This window comes from Ovis aries, chromosome 11 (genome assembly GCF_016772045.2).
Source record: "Ovis aries strain OAR_USU_Benz2616 breed Rambouillet chromosome 11, ARS-UI_Ramb_v3.0, whole genome shotgun sequence".
NCBI classification, from domain to species: domain Eukaryota; kingdom Metazoa; phylum Chordata; class Mammalia; order Artiodactyla; family Bovidae; genus Ovis; species Ovis aries.
In genome coordinates, this window is record NC_056064.1 from 38,240,079 (window position 1) to 38,259,055 (window position 18,977).

General features: G+C 50.8%; 2 protein-coding genes across 4 annotated transcripts; one reads left to right on the forward strand and one right to left on the reverse strand.

The window, feature by feature from the left end:
- Positions 1–1,617: 1,617 nt before the first annotated feature.
- Positions 1,618–7,377, forward strand: PRR15L (proline rich 15 like). Of its 3 annotated transcripts, none has more exons than XM_012185981.5 (2): positions 1,618–1,708; positions 6,217–7,377. In XM_012185981.5, exon 2 carries the CDS (start codon positions 6,246–6,248, stop codon positions 6,546–6,548), a length of 303 nt encoding a protein of 100 aa, XP_012041371.1. In that variant the 5' UTR covers positions 1,618–1,708; positions 6,217–6,245; the 3' UTR covers positions 6,549–7,377. The 3 variants fall into 3 exon arrangements, with proteins under 3 accessions (XP_012041371.1, XP_004012860.1, XP_012041372.1); XM_004012811.5 differs by lacking the exon at positions 1,618–1,708 and adding an exon at positions 1,958–2,179; XM_012185982.4 differs by lacking the exon at positions 1,618–1,708 and adding an exon at positions 1,958–1,985.
- A 2,633-nt stretch (positions 7,378–10,010) lies between these two features.
- PNPO (pyridoxamine 5'-phosphate oxidase) lies at positions 10,011–18,955 on the reverse strand. The gene is made up of 7 exons (XM_004012812.5): positions 18,682–18,955; positions 15,002–15,126; positions 14,441–14,540; positions 13,542–13,595; positions 13,160–13,288; positions 12,786–12,856; positions 10,011–12,565 (listed from the first exon to the last, which is right to left on the reverse strand). The coding sequence occupies exons 1-7, from the start codon at positions 18,817–18,819 to the stop codon at positions 12,397–12,399; spliced, it is 786 nt and encodes a 261-aa protein (XP_004012861.1). The 5' UTR covers positions 18,820–18,955; the 3' UTR covers positions 10,011–12,396.
- Between the last annotated feature and the right edge of the window lie 22 nt (positions 18,956–18,977).

Genomic DNA, 18,977 nt, shown 5'->3' on the forward strand with positions numbered 1-18,977 from the left:
CCCAGGGAGCTGATAACACGTCAGCAAGTGTGCTGTAGCTGAAACCGCCAGAAGTGAAATAAATGGGTTTTCTCTCACATTTACCTGGGACAAGGGGCTGCATTAAGAATTTCTTAAAGACAATACTTATATTTCTTATTTGTATTTTAAAGTTTGCATTAAGTACTAACTATATGCCAGGTCCGTATCAGTGACAGACTGGGCTCAAGGAACTAACATTTTTTTTTTTTACTTTTTATTTTATATTGGGGTATAACTCACTAACAATGTTGTAACAGTTTCTGGTGGACAGCAAAGGAACTCAATCATATATATACAGTCCATGGGGTCGCAAAGAGTCAGACAGGACTGAGTGACTTCACTAACTAATCACTAATATATATACATGTATCCATTCTCCCCCAAACTTCTCTCTCATCCAGGCTACCACATCACCTTGAGCAGAATTCCCTGTGCTATACAATAGGTCCTTATTGGTTATCCATTTTAAATAAATATGGTGTACATGTTGATCCAAACTCCCTAATTATCCTTTTTCCTCATCCTCTTCCTTCTCTAAGTCTGTGAGTCTGTTCTGTAAATAAGTTCATTTATTTCATTTCTTTTTAGATTCTACACATAAGGGATATCATAGGATATTTCTCTCAAGGAGCTAACATTCTCTAAGAGAGGCAAATACGTGACTGGATCGTTACATTACTATATATGTGTATGTGTGTATGTACACATTTAATCAATCATGGTATATGGCATGTTAAATAGAAGCATGTGAGTAAGCCCAGTAGGAGTAAGACAGTTCTCGGGGGAGTAGGGGGCATAATAATTTAGGCCTTGAAGGATCAATAGGAGTTTGTTTTGGTTTACTCAGAGGGTGGGGAGACCATTCCTAATCGCATCCTCTTAGCTTCCATACCAAGGAAGGTATGCAGAGAAAGGCCTTGTGTGCACGTTCAGGGAGAGTTTGGAAGAGAAAGTGCAGACTAGGAGGGCCAGGCCAAGTGGGTTCCACTATGGGCCATGGGGAGCCTCTGCAGGACCGTCCACCTGAGGTCCAGGGACACAGGGGGTGTTTAGGATGGAGGCAAACATGAACTCAAGAGGCCTTGAGAAGCTGAACCATGTAGACTCAGTGCTGAAGGTGTGGGCAGGTTTGAGAGCTGGTTAATTAGAATTTAGAATATAACTTGGAGGGAGTGCCAAGGATGGGGGAATTGTACGCTTTTCCTCTACCCAGTGCCCACCCCCCCCCCCACCCCCACCTCCAGATCTCCTCGGTCCTGGAATGGGACACAGTCCATGGCGGAAGGCAGAGTTTCAAGGTCTTTGAAGACTGCTTCTAAGTGAGGGAGGAGTGGGTGTAGACACTTGAGGTTGTGGTGGGTCTGGAGAACATGGCCTAAGGAGGAGCTGGTGCCACTCAACCCCCTTCTAGGGAGAACTTGAGGAAAAGCCTTCAGGTCAGGAGGGAACCGCAGCCTCCCACCCAGCACCCGCCTGAGGCCTGGGGTGGTAGCAGGCAGCCTGGGAACCGGTCTGCCAACCAGTTTGACCAGGGACTGGTTTCGACTCTTGAGTTCAAAGGAGCTGGGTGCACCCATTTCTCCCGCCGGGAGCAGCGGCCCTTAACCCTTTCTGGATTGTGCCTGGGGTAATGTCCAGGTGGCACTTCATGCTGGACAGGGTCTGGCCTCCCTGGGGCATGAAACAGGTAGGGATGACCTCAGTTATGGCTGGGGGTGCAAACAGGCGCCCGAGAGTGGCAGGCTGAGGCAAGAGGCTCCGGGCTCTCCCCACCCCTGACTTCCCTTGGGGTTTCCTCTTCCTGGCCAGGCGGTCCCTGGAGGACCCTGTCTTCTGGGTGGGTGCAGGGGCGCTGGGATTGGATTTCTGGGGTAATGAATATTCATCAGCTGAGCCGGCCTGTTTACTTAGCCGGGAGGGGCTGGGTTTCAGGTTCACCTTGACTCCTGGCCACAGCGGAGCAGGTAGGGCTCCTGCACCTGTTTCTCCGCACCTGCTGCACAGCTGCTCCTACCCAGCTCTCCCAGACTGAGCCTTGCCTGGCGCGGCAGTCCGGAGGCATCCCCACCTCCCCCAGTCTCCCAGGGCGCAGCTCCTGCACTCAGCTCCTTCTCTAGGGAAGCTCTCGCCTCCAGCCTCCCAGCAGTCGGGCTCACAGGTATTGGCAGAGGGTGGGCGGGAGGGGAAACCAAGGCATGGGCCTCTGTCCGGGGGCTCAGTTCTGCTTCCATGGCTGATACACCCAGCTGGAAAGGGGGACCAGGCATGTCGGCTCCCATCTCTAGGTGGGCAGGCAGGGCTCGACTCATCCCACTGGATTCTTGGAGTCAATCCAGGCCTCCAACAGAGCTCCTTCTGGGAAAGTTTTACTCCAGAGCACTGATCTATTAACTCTTGCTGGACAGGAGCTTACCACCTGCTACCTCCTCCTCCACTGGAGGATGTTTCTGGCTGTTTGGTAGGAATATATCCCTGTCCTCTCCAGGGTACCTGAGTGTCATGCAGAGTGGGGAAGTACCACAGGGGCCATGCAGAGATGCAAGGAATAGAGGTCCTGAGTTTTGTCTTACTGCAGGAAGCCGACTCGCCCCTTCAACCCCCACCTCCAGCCTTCCACCTCCACCCCGGTCAATGGTTAACTTGTTCCAGCTCAGAAGGAGCCCAACCCTGTCTGGGCAAGGCACTTAGGGCAGTTCACAGAACCCAGCTGGCATGGTGGGAGCTGTCCTGGGGTGCCCACATGCATGCCAGGGTGCTAACCACCATAGGCAGGGGGTGGCAGGATATCCTGTGAGGCCCTTGTGGATTCCCAAGCTGTGCAAACGGTGGAGGTGTAACTTGCATCTTCAGGGCTGATTTCTATCATCTGATGGATTGCAAGGCCCTGGGGCAAGGGCCTTGCCCTCAGTGCACCTGCTCAGGCCCTACAGAAGCAGGTATATCACCAACTGCTGAGTCTGTTCAAAATTCCAAGTACTTCCCCTCCCCCAGGTCCCTCTAGCCTCCTGTGACTATGCGTGGGCATGTGGCTGTTGGCCTCTGGCTTTTTGCAACTTTGGATGCCAGGGAAGTTGACTGTTGTGTCACTATTTCTAAACAAATCAGATTTTACACTATTTTGAGGTAGCTCACTATTTAAAAGAATCGTGTAGCCCCCTTGTTTTGAAAAACAAAGAATAGTCCTCTAGTTTATCTGTTCTGCAAATTCAGATTTCCGTAGATTAGCCTTGGTTAAAGGGCTAAACATCTGCCTACTGATGTGTCATGTCCTCTTGGACAGAAGGGACAGCAAGGCCTAGCAGAAAGCATTTTGGAGAGACCAGAATTCAAGGCCAGAAGCCAAGGGCACCAATACTTTGGTGCCGTGGTGGAGGCTCCAGGGCAGGGCCCAAGGGCCACTCTGACCTCTTTCTGTGGTTTTCTGACAAGTGGCTCCCTTTACTCCAAGGAGAGTTAAGACCCATGCACGCCAAGTTCAAAGACCTGTTAAAGTGGTATATTTTAAGTGGCCCAGGCAGAGGGTACTCTCATAGAGCAAGGCAGTTTGGTGGTTACTGTTGTTTCAGGAGCTGAATCTTCCATTCCCCAAGTTCCTTAGCAGTCCCAGATGGGCCATGGTGGGGTTGTGGGCTTTGCCCCAGACCAGGTGGTGACTGCGGCACCCATAGGCCAAGCAAGCACCCTGTCCCTCCTTCCTGGCCCTCCCCAAGGCTCCTTCCAGAAACCTATTCTGGAACACCAAGTTCTGTGCAAGGCTGTGCTAAGCCCAGGTGGGGCAGGCTGCCAAAGCAAGCTCTTAGGCTGTCTCCTTGGTGCACTCACCTCTCCAGGGCGCCCTGAACGTATTTACCTGGCCACTCACCCCTCCTTCACTTTCTAAGTGGAAGCTGCACTAGATCTCCTTGGGATTTTCTTGGTTCGTGAGCTCAGCTTGAGGGACAGAGCTGGCAAAGTGGGATCTGCTTCCTGGACAGAGAGGTGGGGAGGAATCCCCTTGCTCTGGGCAAGCGGATGGATATATGCAGGGCCAGGGGACAACCACAACAAGGAGGCCATGGATGCAGGCACTCAGTTCATTTCAAGCTTAGGTCAGCATCCTGCTTTCATTTCTTTCTTTTTCTTTTTAAATACTTTTTTGGCTGAACTGCACAGCATGTAGGATCTTAGTTTCCTGACCAGAAATCAAACCCATGCCCTCTGCATTGGAAGCATGGAGTCTTAACCACTGGACTCCCAGGGAAGTCCCTCTTTCATTGTTTATGAACTTGACCTGTGCCCCTTCTAAAAAAACCTCCAGGCTCATTATGGAAAATCTGGGAATCAAAAAAATAAAATAAAACTTTAAAATATGTATATATGTATATATATATATATGTAGAGAGAAAGAGGAGAAAATATCCCATATTCCTACTACCTAAGGAAAACCAATATTAATCATTTGTCATATTTCTTCTGGTCTTTTTAGAAAATGTAGTTAAGACCATCAGTTTTTAAAAGTAGGTGATATATTTCCCTGACCTTGGGCTGGTTGATCATCTAGCTTTCAGGTGTGCTGCAGCTATTGCCCCCTCCTCCTCCGGACTTGCACAGCTCACACTGATACCAAGTCCAAGCTCGCTGTGCTCTCTACATGACAGGCCAATGAATCTGAGAGACGAGGTGTTGAGGCAAGGAATACAATTTTATTCAGAAAGCCAGCGACCAAGAAGATGTCAGACTAACATTTCAAAATAACCATCTTTTCAGGGTCTGAATGCCAGGTTCTTTTATGGACCAGAGATGGCAGGGAGGAGGAAACAAAGTAAAAAGGCCATTAATTTTGCAAATATCTCCTAGAATGGCAAGCCTCAGGCAGGGGGATGTGTTAGTTTCTTCCTTCCTGCCATCTATGGGTGGACAGGGTTCTGAACAAAGGCACTTTAGTTTAATAGTCAGGCAGAGGGGCAGGATTCTCTGAGACAGGCCATTATGTAGGATTATAATAACAAAAGCAATGGAAAGCAAGTCAAGGAAACAGTTTCAACATGGAGCCAGAATTGACTTCTCCCTGCAACAATACCATGGAGTTCTGAAAATCAGACCACCAACTTCTCCAGGCCCAAAGATGTTTCCATTTCTCATCACTCTGCCTGCTCTTTCATTGATCTTAATATCTCTATCCTATACTCTCTTTTTCTTGTGTCCAGATAACTTCATCTGCCAAAAGTTCTATCAGCTCAGGTAGCAACTTCATGGAATAGTAAAAGGTGAGGCCGCTACTGTGTCAGGACACGTCACGTTGTCAGTGGAGAAGCTTGGATTTCAGAACCCTGCCCCACCTCTCATGGGGCACCCTTATGGAGGGTCCAGCCTGTGATAACCAGACCCCACATGTACCTCTTTGCTCCACCAAACTTCCTTCCAAATGTTCAGGTTTCCTTCGAACTCCTGTCCTTATGGAAGCTGTATGGGGAAAGGGAACCACCCTTCAATAAGTCTTACTTTGCAAAGCATGTCTACCTTGTAGGCAAGGATTAACATTAGAGCTGAATGTTAGGTCTGGAAAGGACAGTTGAGGACACTGAGGTCCAAAGATGTACATTGCCAGAGGTCACGAGGCTGGAATAGTTCTTGGGACTTCCCACTCCCAGCCTGATGTTTCTCTCCCTTAGAAAAACCCCAGCTGCTTCCTCAGCCTCGGTGGTGACCCACAGGGAAGTCCAAATTACTCTGAACATCACAAATACTGTTTAATTTTGTAATGAATTCCAAAGAAAATGCATAGGGTATTTCTTTCCGTCTGATACCAGCTGATCACCTGTCTGCTCCTGGCAGCAGAGCCTGGAGGCATAGCGGGAAGAGCTTGGGAAGGTGGCCAAGGCCTAGTTGCTGTATGACCCGGCAAGCTATTCACTCTCCTGCAGCCCCAAGCAGCTTGGAGTGTCAAGCTGTCTGGCAGCGGAGTGTAGCTGTCCCACTGTCCCATCCACCTGGCTCAGATGGCTTCCCCGTGGATGTTTTCTTGACTGCCTCTTCCCCAGACCCTTCTCTCCCCTCATGTTCACCGAAAGGATTGCATCGCTTACCTGAATCCTGGGTTCACTTGGCCCCACCTTCAATTCTTTCAAGCCTGGTTGGGAGACTAGAAAGGGCTTCTCCAAGGCCCCTACCCCTTCTCCCCACTGACCCCTTTCTCTACGTCCCCTGCTCCTGCAGGAAGGCCCACCTTCAGGTCTGGGAACGCCATGACCGAAGTTGGTTGGTGGAAGCTGACCTTCCTGCGGAAAAAGAAATCCACTCCCAAAGTGCTGTATGAGATCCCTGACACCTACACCCAGAGTGAGGGTGGTGCGGAGCCCCCGAGGCCTGACGGTGGGAACCCCAACAGCAACTTTAACACCCGCTTGGAGAAGATTGTGGACAAGAACACCAAGGGCAAGCACGTCAAAGTCTCCAACTCAGGCCGCTTCAAGGAGAAGAAAAAGGTCCGAGCCTCATTGGCAGAGAACCCCAACCTCTTTGATGACAGGGAGGGCAAAGGACAGTGAAGGGGGCCGAGGAGGACGCTAGCACCTTCCCGCTCCCTGCCATCAGCTGGGTCTGAGACAGGAGCTCGCCACGCTGGCCTCTTTGGCCACAGCTGAAGCTGTGGGGGGACTTGGTGCCTGCTGGCAGGAAATGTCTGGTTTTAGGTTTGTATTTATGTGCTCTGGCTTTCTGGAAGGCCTTTCTGGAAGGTCCTCCCGCCCTCCCCCGCCACATACAAAGGCACTTCAGTTCAAGGTTGAAAAGTCCCACTTGGGAAGGACAGCCCTCCTGGAAGCACTGGCAGCGCCAGCAGGGAGGTGGGCGTGGAAGGAATGGAGCAAGGGATCCGGACAGACCTCACCCTCTGCCGGGGCACGGGGTCAAGGGTGAGTTTAAATTACTGCTCCCTCTCCTTTCTCGACGTGTGATTATTCTCTGGATCCATTCTGAGTGCATTTTCCAGAAGCCACGTGATGGGGGTGGTTTCTTGGAGCTGAGGTGGAGATGATGAACTTGAGTTCACCTCCTAACTCAAGTGGGAAACTTCCTGGAACTTTGCCCCCAGGTGCGAAGCAGGAAGGGACCCTGGCACTCCCCAGGAGGTGCTGCAGAAGGCCGGACCAGGGACCCCACAGGTTCTGCATGCACCCTCAAAGGGAAAGTACACTGTCCCTCGGGCCCAAACTTGGAAAAGGGGTGGGAAGTTCTGGCAGGAGCCCTCCTACCCCTACTAGTATTTAAGATGGATCAGCCCCAGAGATGAGTCCTGGAGCCTTGAATTTTGTTTAAAAGAAAAAAAATTGTAGGTTTCTTTTTGTAATAAACAATACTGCAAAAGCAGAGAACCTATGTACGCTCTTGTCTTACATTTACTGTAAAGTCTTTCATGACTTTACTCTTTTTTACTTTGTGTTCAAACTGTTCCTTTTGAGCATCAGGAAAGGTCCTCAAGTGAAAAAAGATAGCGTACAGGGCACTAACTTCACCACCAAGCCATCTTAGCGTCTGGAGATGGAGAGAGCAAAGGAAGGAGCTAGTTATACCTCAGCAACAGAAAGGCCTTCAGGTGCTCCAAGAGAATGGAGCAGACCTCTGGTGCTGCTGCTGCTGCTACTAAGTCGCTTCAGTCATGTCTGACTCTGTGTGACCCCATGGACAGAAGCCCACCAGAAACCCGTCCCTGGGATTCTCCAGGCAAGAACACTGGAGTGGGTTGCCATTTCCTTCTCCAATGCATGAAAGTGAAAAGTGAAAGGGAAGTCGCTCAGTAGTGTCCGACTCTTCACGACCCCATGGACTGCAGCCTACCAGGCTCCTCCATCCATGGGATTTTCCAGGCAAGAGTACTGGAGTGGGGTGCCATTGACCTCTGGTGACTGACTCCCAAATCTCAGGGGTTTAGTTTGGGATCCAGATTCAAATTCTGGTTTCTCCTTTAGCAGCTGGGTGATTTGGGGAACATTAAAAAGCAAAAACAAAATCTCCTCTAAGCCTCAGCTTCCTCTTCTGTAAAAGGGGCTGTACTAGTTTCACAGACAGTGGCCAGGACAGGGCTTCCCTGGTGGTTCAGTGGTAAAGAATCCACCTGCAATGCAGGAGTCACAGGAGATGCAGGTTCGATCCCTGGATTGGGAAGATCCCCTGGAGGAGGGCATGACGACCCACTCCAGGATTCTTGCCTGGAGAATCCCAGGGACAGAGGAGCCTGGAGGGCTATAGTCCAAAGGGTTGCAAAGAGTTGGACATGACTGAAGTGACTTAGCACACGTACATGGTCAGTATTACATGACCCATAAGAAGTCCTAGGTATCTGCCCAGTGCATATCGGTTTCCTTTCCTCTCTTTTATGAAGGAACTCCACCACAGCTCATGCTTCCGTTTAAGGATGAACAGAGCGCTTACTCCCTACACTGTTAGGTCTAGACCCTCCTCAAGCCCCAGGAACTGAGAACTGGAAAAAAATTGGCCAAATCTCTGGAGCTCATGGTGGGAACAGAAAGAGACCAAGGTGACAACTAAACGATGTGACTCTGTGGCTTCCAGGTCAGCTCCTCACAGGCTGCTGGGCCACCCCAGGGAGGTTACTCAGGACATTTACCAAAACAAACAGACCTGTACAAGGGGGCCTTTGTTAGCTGGCCTCACCCAGGCCAGAGGCAACTCTGAAGAAGAGGAAGGGAGCCCAGGGACTGGAGGGAGGGAAGGTGGGCTCAGGTGTATGGCCTTCCCCCAAGCCTCTTCCCCATCCCTCCCCACCACACGGAACTTTCTAGGGTCCCCAAAATCATTCAGTCCATAAAGCCTCCCATGGAGGAGCTGACTTTCAGCCGACTGCAGCTCTGCCCAGTTAGCAGCTCATACTCAGAGGGTCTGTAATCAGCCAGCTCTATGGTGAGAACCCCACCAAGTTCCTCCTGTAACCCTCTCATCATAGCTGCTGTCATTATCACCGTTTTCTAGTTTTCCAGCTGCATTAGCTGACCTGGGTCAGGGGTTCCTAGTGGCAGAGCTGGGACTGAGGACAGAACCGTGCATATGGCTGCCGCACCACACAGCCCCCTTCACACTGGATTTTTATCTGCTCAGGGAAGGGAAGCCTGGCGTGCTGCAGTCCATGGGGTTGCAAAAAGTCAGACAGGACAGAGCAAATGAACAATAACAGGGAAGGGAAACTGAGGCTCAGAACAAGGAAAGGAGTACAGTCACCTTCTGCAGTGGGAAGGTGGGGAGAGAGGGCCATGCCTGGGCCTTGCGGTCCTGGGAGGCAAGCATCCTCTGAGGGGGCCGCCCAGAATCTGGAACCAGTGAGGAAAAGCCAACCAGCTTCAAGGGTGAGACCCCAAACCATAGGGACCTGCCACTTCAGCCATCCTGAGGTTCCCTGAGGCAAGGGGTGGGGAGGGGTGAGAGGCTGGGCCCCAGGCAACTGACCTGTGCTTCTGTCTCATACTGGCAACCACCAGGCCACTATCTTCCCTCTTAGGTGAGAGGGTCTGTGGGTTCCTCAACCCTGAGCATGCCACTCCACTCCACGGCCCCAAAGTGACAGCCACAGAATCTCCCACAAAAACTCCACGCATATTCCTAAGTTAAGGGATGGACGGATGGGCTGGAGGCAGGTAATAAGGGCCAAGGAGACCTGGCTGCCCAGGAAGTCAGCGCCCAGGCAGCCGCAAGTGTTCACCAGGCCAGAGGAGGAGGAAGCGAGAGTGCAAATATGAAAATATGAGCAGGAGCGGGAGAGGCCACGGTTATTGACCACAGTTTCACTGGGAAGGGACCCAAGAGGGGAAAGAGGGGGGCAGGAGGGGCTGACTAGAACTGGCCTGTGCTGCCTAGAAGGGGCCAACCCTGGGCATTGGGCTCCCCCTGCTGGACGCCCAACCTCCCCAAGTGGAGAAGCCAGGTAGGAGGAGTTGCTTAAATTCTTCAACTCCCCTCAAACATGGGGGGTGGGGGATGAGACCAGGCTAGATCAAATATTTACATAATGGATGGCTGATGAGCTTTTATTTTAGACTTGGCACAGGGACTGTCAGACAGAAGAAAGGAAAGGAACAGCTGAGACCAGGCTCAAAGCAGGGGATACACACAGACCCCATAACATAACAGGACAAGGTAGAGAAGGGCACTCCAGCACCCTCTCTTGCAAGTGGCCACAAGGCTAGCATTGCGCCTTCCTGCACCCTGACTTAAGGAGGCCGGTGGGGGTGGGGGGTGGTCAACACCCAGAGGGCCGCTCTTGGAGGAGGCAGTCAGTAACAGATGCCAAAGCACACACCCATACAGTGGAATGAAGCAGTTTACAGAGTTGCAAGCTCAAAGGCCAATGTATGCAAACAGTCAGTTCTCTGATCCTGGCTTAGGCACAGCAAACATTTGCCCAGCCTGGCTCCTCTCCGCAGCCTGGAGGCCACTCATCCACGTTACCCCTGGTCACCAGACTTGTGCTCGAAGAAGACAAAGTCTATAGCTCAGCACAGGCCTTAGCCAAATGCTACCGAAGAATCCAGCTGCAGAAGTGGTTGGTTTAGAGGTTGAGACTAATCTGGTTACCTGGAAGCAGGAGTGGTCTTGTTTAAAGCAGCGTGGGATTCAATGGGTCTGGGGTAGACTCCCAAGGGAAGCCAAAGCTGCTGGCTTGTGGACTACACTGCAAGTGAATCAAAGCCGCTCAGTCGTGTCTGATTCTTTTCGACCCCATGGACTACATAGTCCATAGGATTCTCCAGGCCAGAATACTGGAATGGGTAGCCTTTCCCTTCTTCAGAGCATCTTCCAACCCAGGGATCGAACCCAGGTCTCCAGAATTGCAGACAGATTCTTTACTACCTGAGGCACAAGGGAAGCCCCACTGCAAGTAGCAAAGATCTATCAACAGGGGCTCTCAACCTTGGCTGCACAGAATTCCCAAGGGCCTTTGAAATTTCCCCAAGTCCAGGCTGCACTCACACTGGTCAAATCACCTCTGAGAGTGGGACTGAGCAGCAGGGTTTTTAAAGCTCCTGGGTAATCCAGTGAAAACCGGTGACCTAGGAGTCATCATCATTTGGGATGGAAGGGAGGTAAAGGGATGTGTGTCAGAAAAGTATAAGCTCTATTTTTTAATTTTATATCTGGAAAGTGAAATACATATAAATGTGTATATATATGTATTTCACATACATATGTGCTGTGCTAAGATGCTTCAGTCGTGTCTGACTCTTTGCAACACTATGGACTGTAGCCCACCAGGCTCCTCTGTCCATGGCATTCTCCAGGCAAGAATACTAGGGTGGATTGCCATGCCCTCCTCCAGGGGATCTTCCAGATCCAGGGATTGAACCCACATCTCTTACACCTCCTGCACTGGCAGGTGGGTTCTTTACCACTAGTACCGCCTGGAAAGCCCTCACATACATTGAGTTTTTAAAAACAAATGTGGAAAGTAAGGCCTGATGAAAATCTTCCTGACCCACAGGTACTAGCATGAGTTCCTTCTACAAAACTCCTGTCTGACAGGGACAGAATACTCACTAACTAACCTACTCCCTCTTAGGCAGCCCCAGTTGTTTGAAATTTCTTCCCATATTGAGATGAAATCTAACTTCATCTAACTTCCACCTATGGGTCCTTTACAGCTACAGAGAATACATTTAGTCTCTTTTCCACATTGCTCGTCTTCAGATAATGGAGGGCAGCTATCAGTTGGGTAAGAGATTTAAAAATATCCTATTAGTAAATGAGTTAAGATTCTTTTCATTATAAGCACATCAATTCTGACCGGTTTAAGCCAAGAAAAAAATAAATTTCTCTCTTTTTTTTTAAAGACAATGGGTTTTCTGAGGTAGGAGGAGGAACCGGACAACCCCAGGCGTGGGAAGGAGGGATCCGTGGATCGTTCAGAGAATTGCAAGAACGGCAGCCAGAAGTTGCTGTTTCTAGGCCGCCATTGTTTACTTGGCTCCTATGCTCTGAGTCTCTAGATTTCAAATTTGAAAGAATAGAAAAACCGATTGGCTAGATTGCCTCGGGTGCTTCTGCTGGGACCAATCGGCTTTGGCCAGACTCTTGTCATGTGATAAGAGACAAGGCTGCTGGGGCCCTACCCCTGTCACACCAGCCCCACCCCTACAGGGAGCTATTCCAATAAATTATAGTTAAGGTCGAGAAGATAATCACGAGACCTTCTGTTTGTGATCGTCTGTGCTACTGTTAAAACTCCACTAGACTAGCTGACTACGGAGAATTCCGAGGGTAAACACTGAAGGGCCCTGAATATAAGAGGCAGGAAGGGAAATGGGTTGAGTTTATAAGGGTCTGGCCCCACATCCCATACCCTCTCTGGGGCACTGGCCCCAGCTCCACTCAGTGCCAACAGATTGGGAGTTAGGGCGCAAGTCTCTCATAGAGCCAGTCTTCCTCGCCTCGGTGGGTCATGGGCCCCAGAGGGGCGTCTCCAGTTAGTAGGCCTCGTCGAAAGACGATCCGGTCGTGCAGGCGGTTGGTTTGGCCCTGCCAGAACTCAATCACCTGTGGGTACAGGATGTAGCCACCCCTACAAGGAGAAGTAGACGGTTTGGTGCCCTGTGCATGCATTTTTCCAGCCAGGCAACCCCTACCACCTTCCACGCCATCCAGGGTCCCGTGAAGGAAGTTGCTGGCATGCATCTGACAAGGGTTGCCAGGGAGGAGTATATCTGGAATTCCAAGCATGGCTTCAAGGAAGCGTGAGGGCCCCAGTGTCCCTTTCTAGGTGACCCCCCTGTATCACTCACCAGTATTTTGGCTTTGGCACCTCCTGTTCCTGGTAGAGTTGCTCCAGTTCCTTATTTTTCTTTCTCAGATACTGTCCAGGGGAAGGAAATGAAGAAAGGGCCAGACCCAGTCAGTGATTCATTTAATCACCACTTACAGGGTCTGTGCTCTGTGCCAGGCGCTGGGGACACAGGTGACCTCCGGGGGCACAGTTCAACAGGAGAGTCAGACAGACACAGGAGGCCTGATCCCTGCTCCCCATATTCACATCCCCCAGGGAGACCATCCATTTCACTTTGCTGGAGAGAGAGGGCCCTGGCACCCCCTGGGGACAGCCTCTGGGGCTGAGCCAAGGCACCCACCACTCAAAGGACTAAGGAGAAGCCCCACTCACCTCCCGATCCGGGATCACGGAACTCTGGTGACTGACCACAGCCCCAATCTGGCTGCTTTTGGGGCGGGAGTGGAAGTAGCATTCAGCCTCCTCCTCAGGCAGCTTCTTCACGGGCCCCTCCACACGCACCTGCCCAGGGACGGCCCTCCTTAGATAACATTCAAGGCCACCTGCCCTCCAGACCAGCACTGGCCCCAGTCTTCTTTGTTCTTCTCTTTATCCACTGCCCCGTTGCGCCTGACTCCAGGTAGCCCAGCTAAGTGAGAGCCATTTGAAAGGCAGGATGTTTGCGCAGCCTGGGGACCTTCACCAGGTTCATCCATAAACTCAGGCCCCTCCTACCTCCAGTCCACCCCCGGCTGTCCCAGGAATGCTCACTCACCTGACGGTGCAGGGGCTCCCAGTAGAAGACGAGGGAAGCAAAGGGATTTGAGTCCTGGAAACAGAAGAGAATCCACAGACAGTCATCAGGACAGGAGAGAGGAGGCCTGAGCACAGGGGCAAGGTAGGGGATCTGCACCGAGCAGGTCCTGCAGATGCATTTACTGTAGCATCTCATCAAGTCCCCAAAGGTGGCCTGCTTTTACAGGTGTGGAGATAGGCTCAGAGAGGTTCACTAACATGCCCAGGTTCACAGAGTCAATGGAAGACCTGCATTGAAAGCCTCAGCCAGATGGACTCCAGAGTGAGGCTTGCCATTTCTCTCACCCACAGATTTGCAAATCCTCCGAAATGCACATTTGACTGCACTGGACTCGGGGGAGAGCTACTCATTTTGGATTCATTAACTGAACACATACGAAGTGCCAGCTCTGTGCTCAACAACAGAAGAGGGGCTGGGGGTATAACAGAGACATCTCAGAGGCAGTCCCGCCCCCACAGAGCTTACCGTTTAGCAGAGGACATAAACATTAATCACATAATCCCCTGAATACATGCAGTTAGAAACTAAAACAATGGCAGAAAGGAAACTTGTAAATTATAGTGACCAAAGTGAGAGGGGCTGGCTCAGCCTGGGAGTCCAGAGGCTTCCGTGAGGAGGTGACGGGGGCGCTGAGACCTGAAGAAACAGGAGCTACTCAGATAAACAGCTAGGGAGGTGGAGGAGCTTAAAGCTTGCCCTCATTCACGGCAGAGAGAAGCCAAGTGCAAAGGCCTTTAGTCAGGACAGTGCCTGAGCACGGCTGGCAAGTGGACAGGGGCAGGGGTGGCATGAGTAGGCGACCAAGAAGCCAGGGCTGGACCCTGCAGGCCCAGGAAGGATTTATCGTGAACCCTCACCAGCTCTTTTCCCTTTCGACTCTCGAAGTTAGTGAAGAAGCGGAAGCCATCCTTGTCAAAGCCCTTCAGCAGCACCATGCGGGCAGATGGTTTCCCATCTCTGGGGCAAAGAGCAGAGGGGGAAGAAGAGTTGAATAAGAGGCTAATACAAGCGATGTCTCAAGGGATTTATGACTGATTGTCAAATGAATGATACAAACCAGCACTGTGCTAGATTTCAAGAGAGGGAGATGGCTTTATGGAGATCTACCTCCCCAGATGGGAACTGGGGAGATTGGGAGCTGAGGGAGACAAGGGTGTGTGTACTGGGAGGTGGAAGCATCAAGGGCAGAGATGAATGAGGCACTACATTTTATCACTAAATGGAATTGAGTCAAGTCTAATCTTTTGTTTACAGGTAAGGACACTGAGGCCCAGAGAGGACAAATTACTTGCCTGAGGCCACACAGCATGTTAATAATAGAACTAGAATCATAAAGTTGTCATCCATCCAATTGAAAGCTTCCTAAGTTTCCTACTTCATCTGAACCCACCTACAGAAGGGCCCACGGCTATGCCTACCTTGTACACGTAGCCAGACACATGGCGTTGGCTTCCATTATGTTAGGACACTGAACAGCCTCCTCGAACCAGGCAGCAAACTGCTTCACAGGGTCCAGGGAGGTCAGATGAGTCTCCTCAAATGCCTGGGAAGGGAGAGTTTTATTTCATTTTACACAGAGTGTTTACTGTGTACATAGCTCTGTTCTAGGCACTTTTCAAATGTTAACTCATTTAGTCCTCATAACAAAAACCCGTCCCCAGGAAGGTTCTGTTAGCCTCATCTTATAGGTAATAAAACAGGTACAAAATGGTGAATAATTTGACAAAGCAGGGTTTCATGTCACAGGTGTCAAACCTATCACCTGGGAAGCCTAAAAAAAAAACAACTCCTGGGCTCCACCCAGTAAATTCTCATTAAGCAGGTCAATTGCAGAAAGGGGGATCCCTTCCAAGGCCTGAGAGCGGACTCTTGTCTGACACTCAGAAATGAATTGTCCGAGGAGGTACAGTTCAGTTCAGTTGCTCAGTCGTGTCCGACTCTTTGCGACCCTATGAATCGCAGCACGCAAGGCCTCCCTGTCCATCACCAACTCCCGGAGGTCACTCAGACTCATGTCCATCAAGTCAGTGATGCCATCCAGCCATCTCATCCTCAGTCGTCCCCTTCTCCTCCTGCCCCCAATCCCTCCCAGCATCAGAGTCTTTTCCAATGAGTCAACTCTTCGCATGAGGTGGCCAAAGTACTGGAGCTTCAGCTTTAGCATCATTCCCTCCAAAGAAATCCCAGGGCTGATCTCCGTCAGAATGGACTGGTTGGATCTCCTTGCAGTCCAAGGGACTCTCAAGAGTCTTCTCCAACACCACAGTTCAAAAGCATCAATTCTTTGGCGCTCAGCCCTCTTCACAGTCCAACTCTCACATTCATACATGACCACAGGAAAAACCATAGCCTTGACTAGACAGACCTTAGTGAGCAAAGTAATATCTCTGCTTTTGAATATGCTATCTAGGATGGTCATAACTTTCCTTCCAAGGAGTAAGCGTCTTTTAATTTCATGGCTGCAATCACCATCTGCAGTGATTTTGGAGCCCCCAAAAATAAAGTCTTACATTGTTTTCACTGTTTCCCCATCTATTTCCCATGAAGTGATGGGACCAGATGCCATGATCTTCGTTTTCTGAATGTTGAGCTTTAAGCCAACTTTTCACTCTCTTCTTTCACTTTCATCAAGAGGCTTTTGAGTTCCTCTTCACTTTCTGCCATAAGGGTGGTGTCATCTGCATATCTGAGGTTATTGATATTTCTCCCGGCAGTCTTGATTCCAGCTTGTGTTTCTTCCAGTCCAGCGTTTCTCATGATGTACTCTGCATAGAAGTTAAATAAGCAGGGTGACAATATACAGCCTTGACGTACTCCTTTTCCTATTTGGAACCAGTCTGTTGTTCCATGTCCAGTTCTAACCGTTGCTTCCTGACCTGCATACAGATTTCTCAAGAGGCAGGTCAGGGGTACACTTGCTGACAAAACAAGAGACTTTATTGGGACGGAGCGCCCAGGTAGAAAGCAGCAGGGCAAGGGAACCCAGGAGGACTGATCTGCCACTTGGCTTGCAGTTTCATGTTTTATGGTGATGCTGTTGGTTTCCAGGTTGTCTCTGGCCAATCATTCTGACTCAGGGTCCTTCCTGGTGGCATGCACATTGCTCAGCCAAGATGGATTCCAGTCAGAAGGATTCTGGGAGGTAGGCAGGACATACAGACTGTCTCCTCTCTCCTTTTGACCTTTCTCAAATTCTTCTAGAGGGTGTTAGCTTGTTAGTTCCAGGTTCCTTCCTGGGACCTCTGGTTTAAGATAACTCATGCAAGTGGTTACTTTGGGGCCTGGCCTGGGTGGGCAGTTTGGGTCAGTGGTTTCCCCCAACAAGTCTGAGATTTAATGAAAAACTTCATGTTTAACAAGCATTTCTGGAAATGTTACATGCAACTAGATTTGGTAACCAGTTCTGGGCCCTAATTCTAAAATAGTTCTCTTGGTTTCTCATCTGAGGAGAGAAAAGGAAGTAAGATCCAGGAGCTTTCTCCTGCACTCCTGGGTAAGTTATTCCTCCTCCTCAAAGTGTTATTTATTTATCAAACATTTATGGACTTTCCTGGGGTCCAGTGGTTTAAAATCCACCTGCCAATGCAGGGCACTGGGGTTTGATCCCTAGTCTGGGAAGATCCCACATGCCAGGGTGCAGCCACTGAGCCCATGGGCTGCAGCTATGGGAAGACCGCACACCTAGAGCCCCATGCTCCCCAGTGAGAGAAGCCTTTGCTCAAGGAAGACCCAGAGCAACCAAAAATAGACAAAATAAATTAACTAGTTACATTTAACAACAACAACAAACATAAGCTTCCCAAGTGGCTCAGTGGTAAAGAATCCGCCTGCCAATCCAGGAGACACGTGTTCTAATCCCTGGGTTGGGAAGATACCCTGGACAAGGAAATGGCAACCCACTTTAGTATTTTTGCCTGGGAAATTCCATGGACAGAGGAACCTGGTGGGCTTCAGTTCATGGGGTCGCAAAGTTGGAGACGACTGGTGACTAAACAAGCTGATTATCACTGTTCTAGGCACTTTACTCTGAGAAGGCACTGGCACCTCACTCCAGTACTCTTGCCTGGAAAATCCCATGGGCGGAGGAGTCTGGTAGGCTACAGTCCATGGGGTCGCTAAGAGTCAGGCACGACTGAGCGACTTCACTTTCACTTTTCACTTTCATGCATTGGAGAAGGAAATGGCAACCCACTCCAGTGTTCTTGCCTGGAGAATCCCAGGGACGGGGGAGCTTGGTGGGCTGCCGTCTATGGGGTCGCACAGAGTCAGACACGACTGAAGCGACTTAGCAGCAGCAGCAGCAGGCACTTTGGCCACCTGATGCAAACAGTCGACTCATTGGGAAAGATCCTGATGCTGGAAAGATTGAAGGCAAAAGGAGAAAGTGGGCAAAAGAAGAGGGCAGCAAAGGATGAGATGGTTAGATAGCGTCACCGACTCAATGGACATGAAAGTGGATGTGTGCTCAGTCGTGTCCGACTCTTTGCGACCCCATGGACTTTAGCCTACCAGGCTCCTCTGTCCATGGGATTTTCCAGGCAACAGTACTGGAGTGGTTTGCCATTTCCTTCTCCAGGGGATCTTCCCAACCCAGGGATCGAACCCAGGTCTCCGCATTGTAGACAGACGCTTTACCGCCTGAGCCACCTTTGGGAGATACTGAAGGACAGGGAAGCCTGGCCTGGTGCAGTCCATGGGGTTGCAGAGAGTCTGACGCAACTTGGCGACTGAACAACAGAGGTATTTTACAAATATCAAAGTCCATAACATCCCTGTGAGGTCAGTGATATTACTTGTGAAGTGAGGAAACAGACCCAGAGAGGTAAGTAAACCGTCCTAGAAGTGCGCCCAACGACCGGCAGGATTCCTCCCAGGCAACCCTCAAGTGAGCGCCCTGAGTGCCTATAACGAGCTGCCTCTGGAGTCCACCTTCATCCTCGTTTCTCCAGAAACCCTCCCCCATTGGTTGTCTTTGAACCCCCGCTTCTCCCATAGGGGTAACCCCGAGCCCCAAGAGGTGGATCAGAAACCCCAGGGGATCCCTTCCATGCCCCTCCCCTCGGGAGATGACTGCGGAGGCCCTGCAGGGCAGCGGCACCTCTGGGTCCCCGAGGTAAGTCTTGCGCATCGGTCCCAGGTCCATGGCAGCACCGCGGCTGCAGAGGTGGCGGAGGCAGCGGGGCCACTCGGAGGATCGTCCAAACGTCACGATGACGCTCCGCAGCCTGAATGTCATGGGCCCTTTGGCCACGTGACCCGGCGTGGCTCCGCGCTGGGTTCCGTTGCGTTCGGAACCAGTGTCTTAGCTGGGAAATCTCCCGGCAAGGAACAATTTATCAGACACCAAGCCAGGCCGACAGCCTAAGTCCTCCGAGCCAATGGGAGCCAATGGGA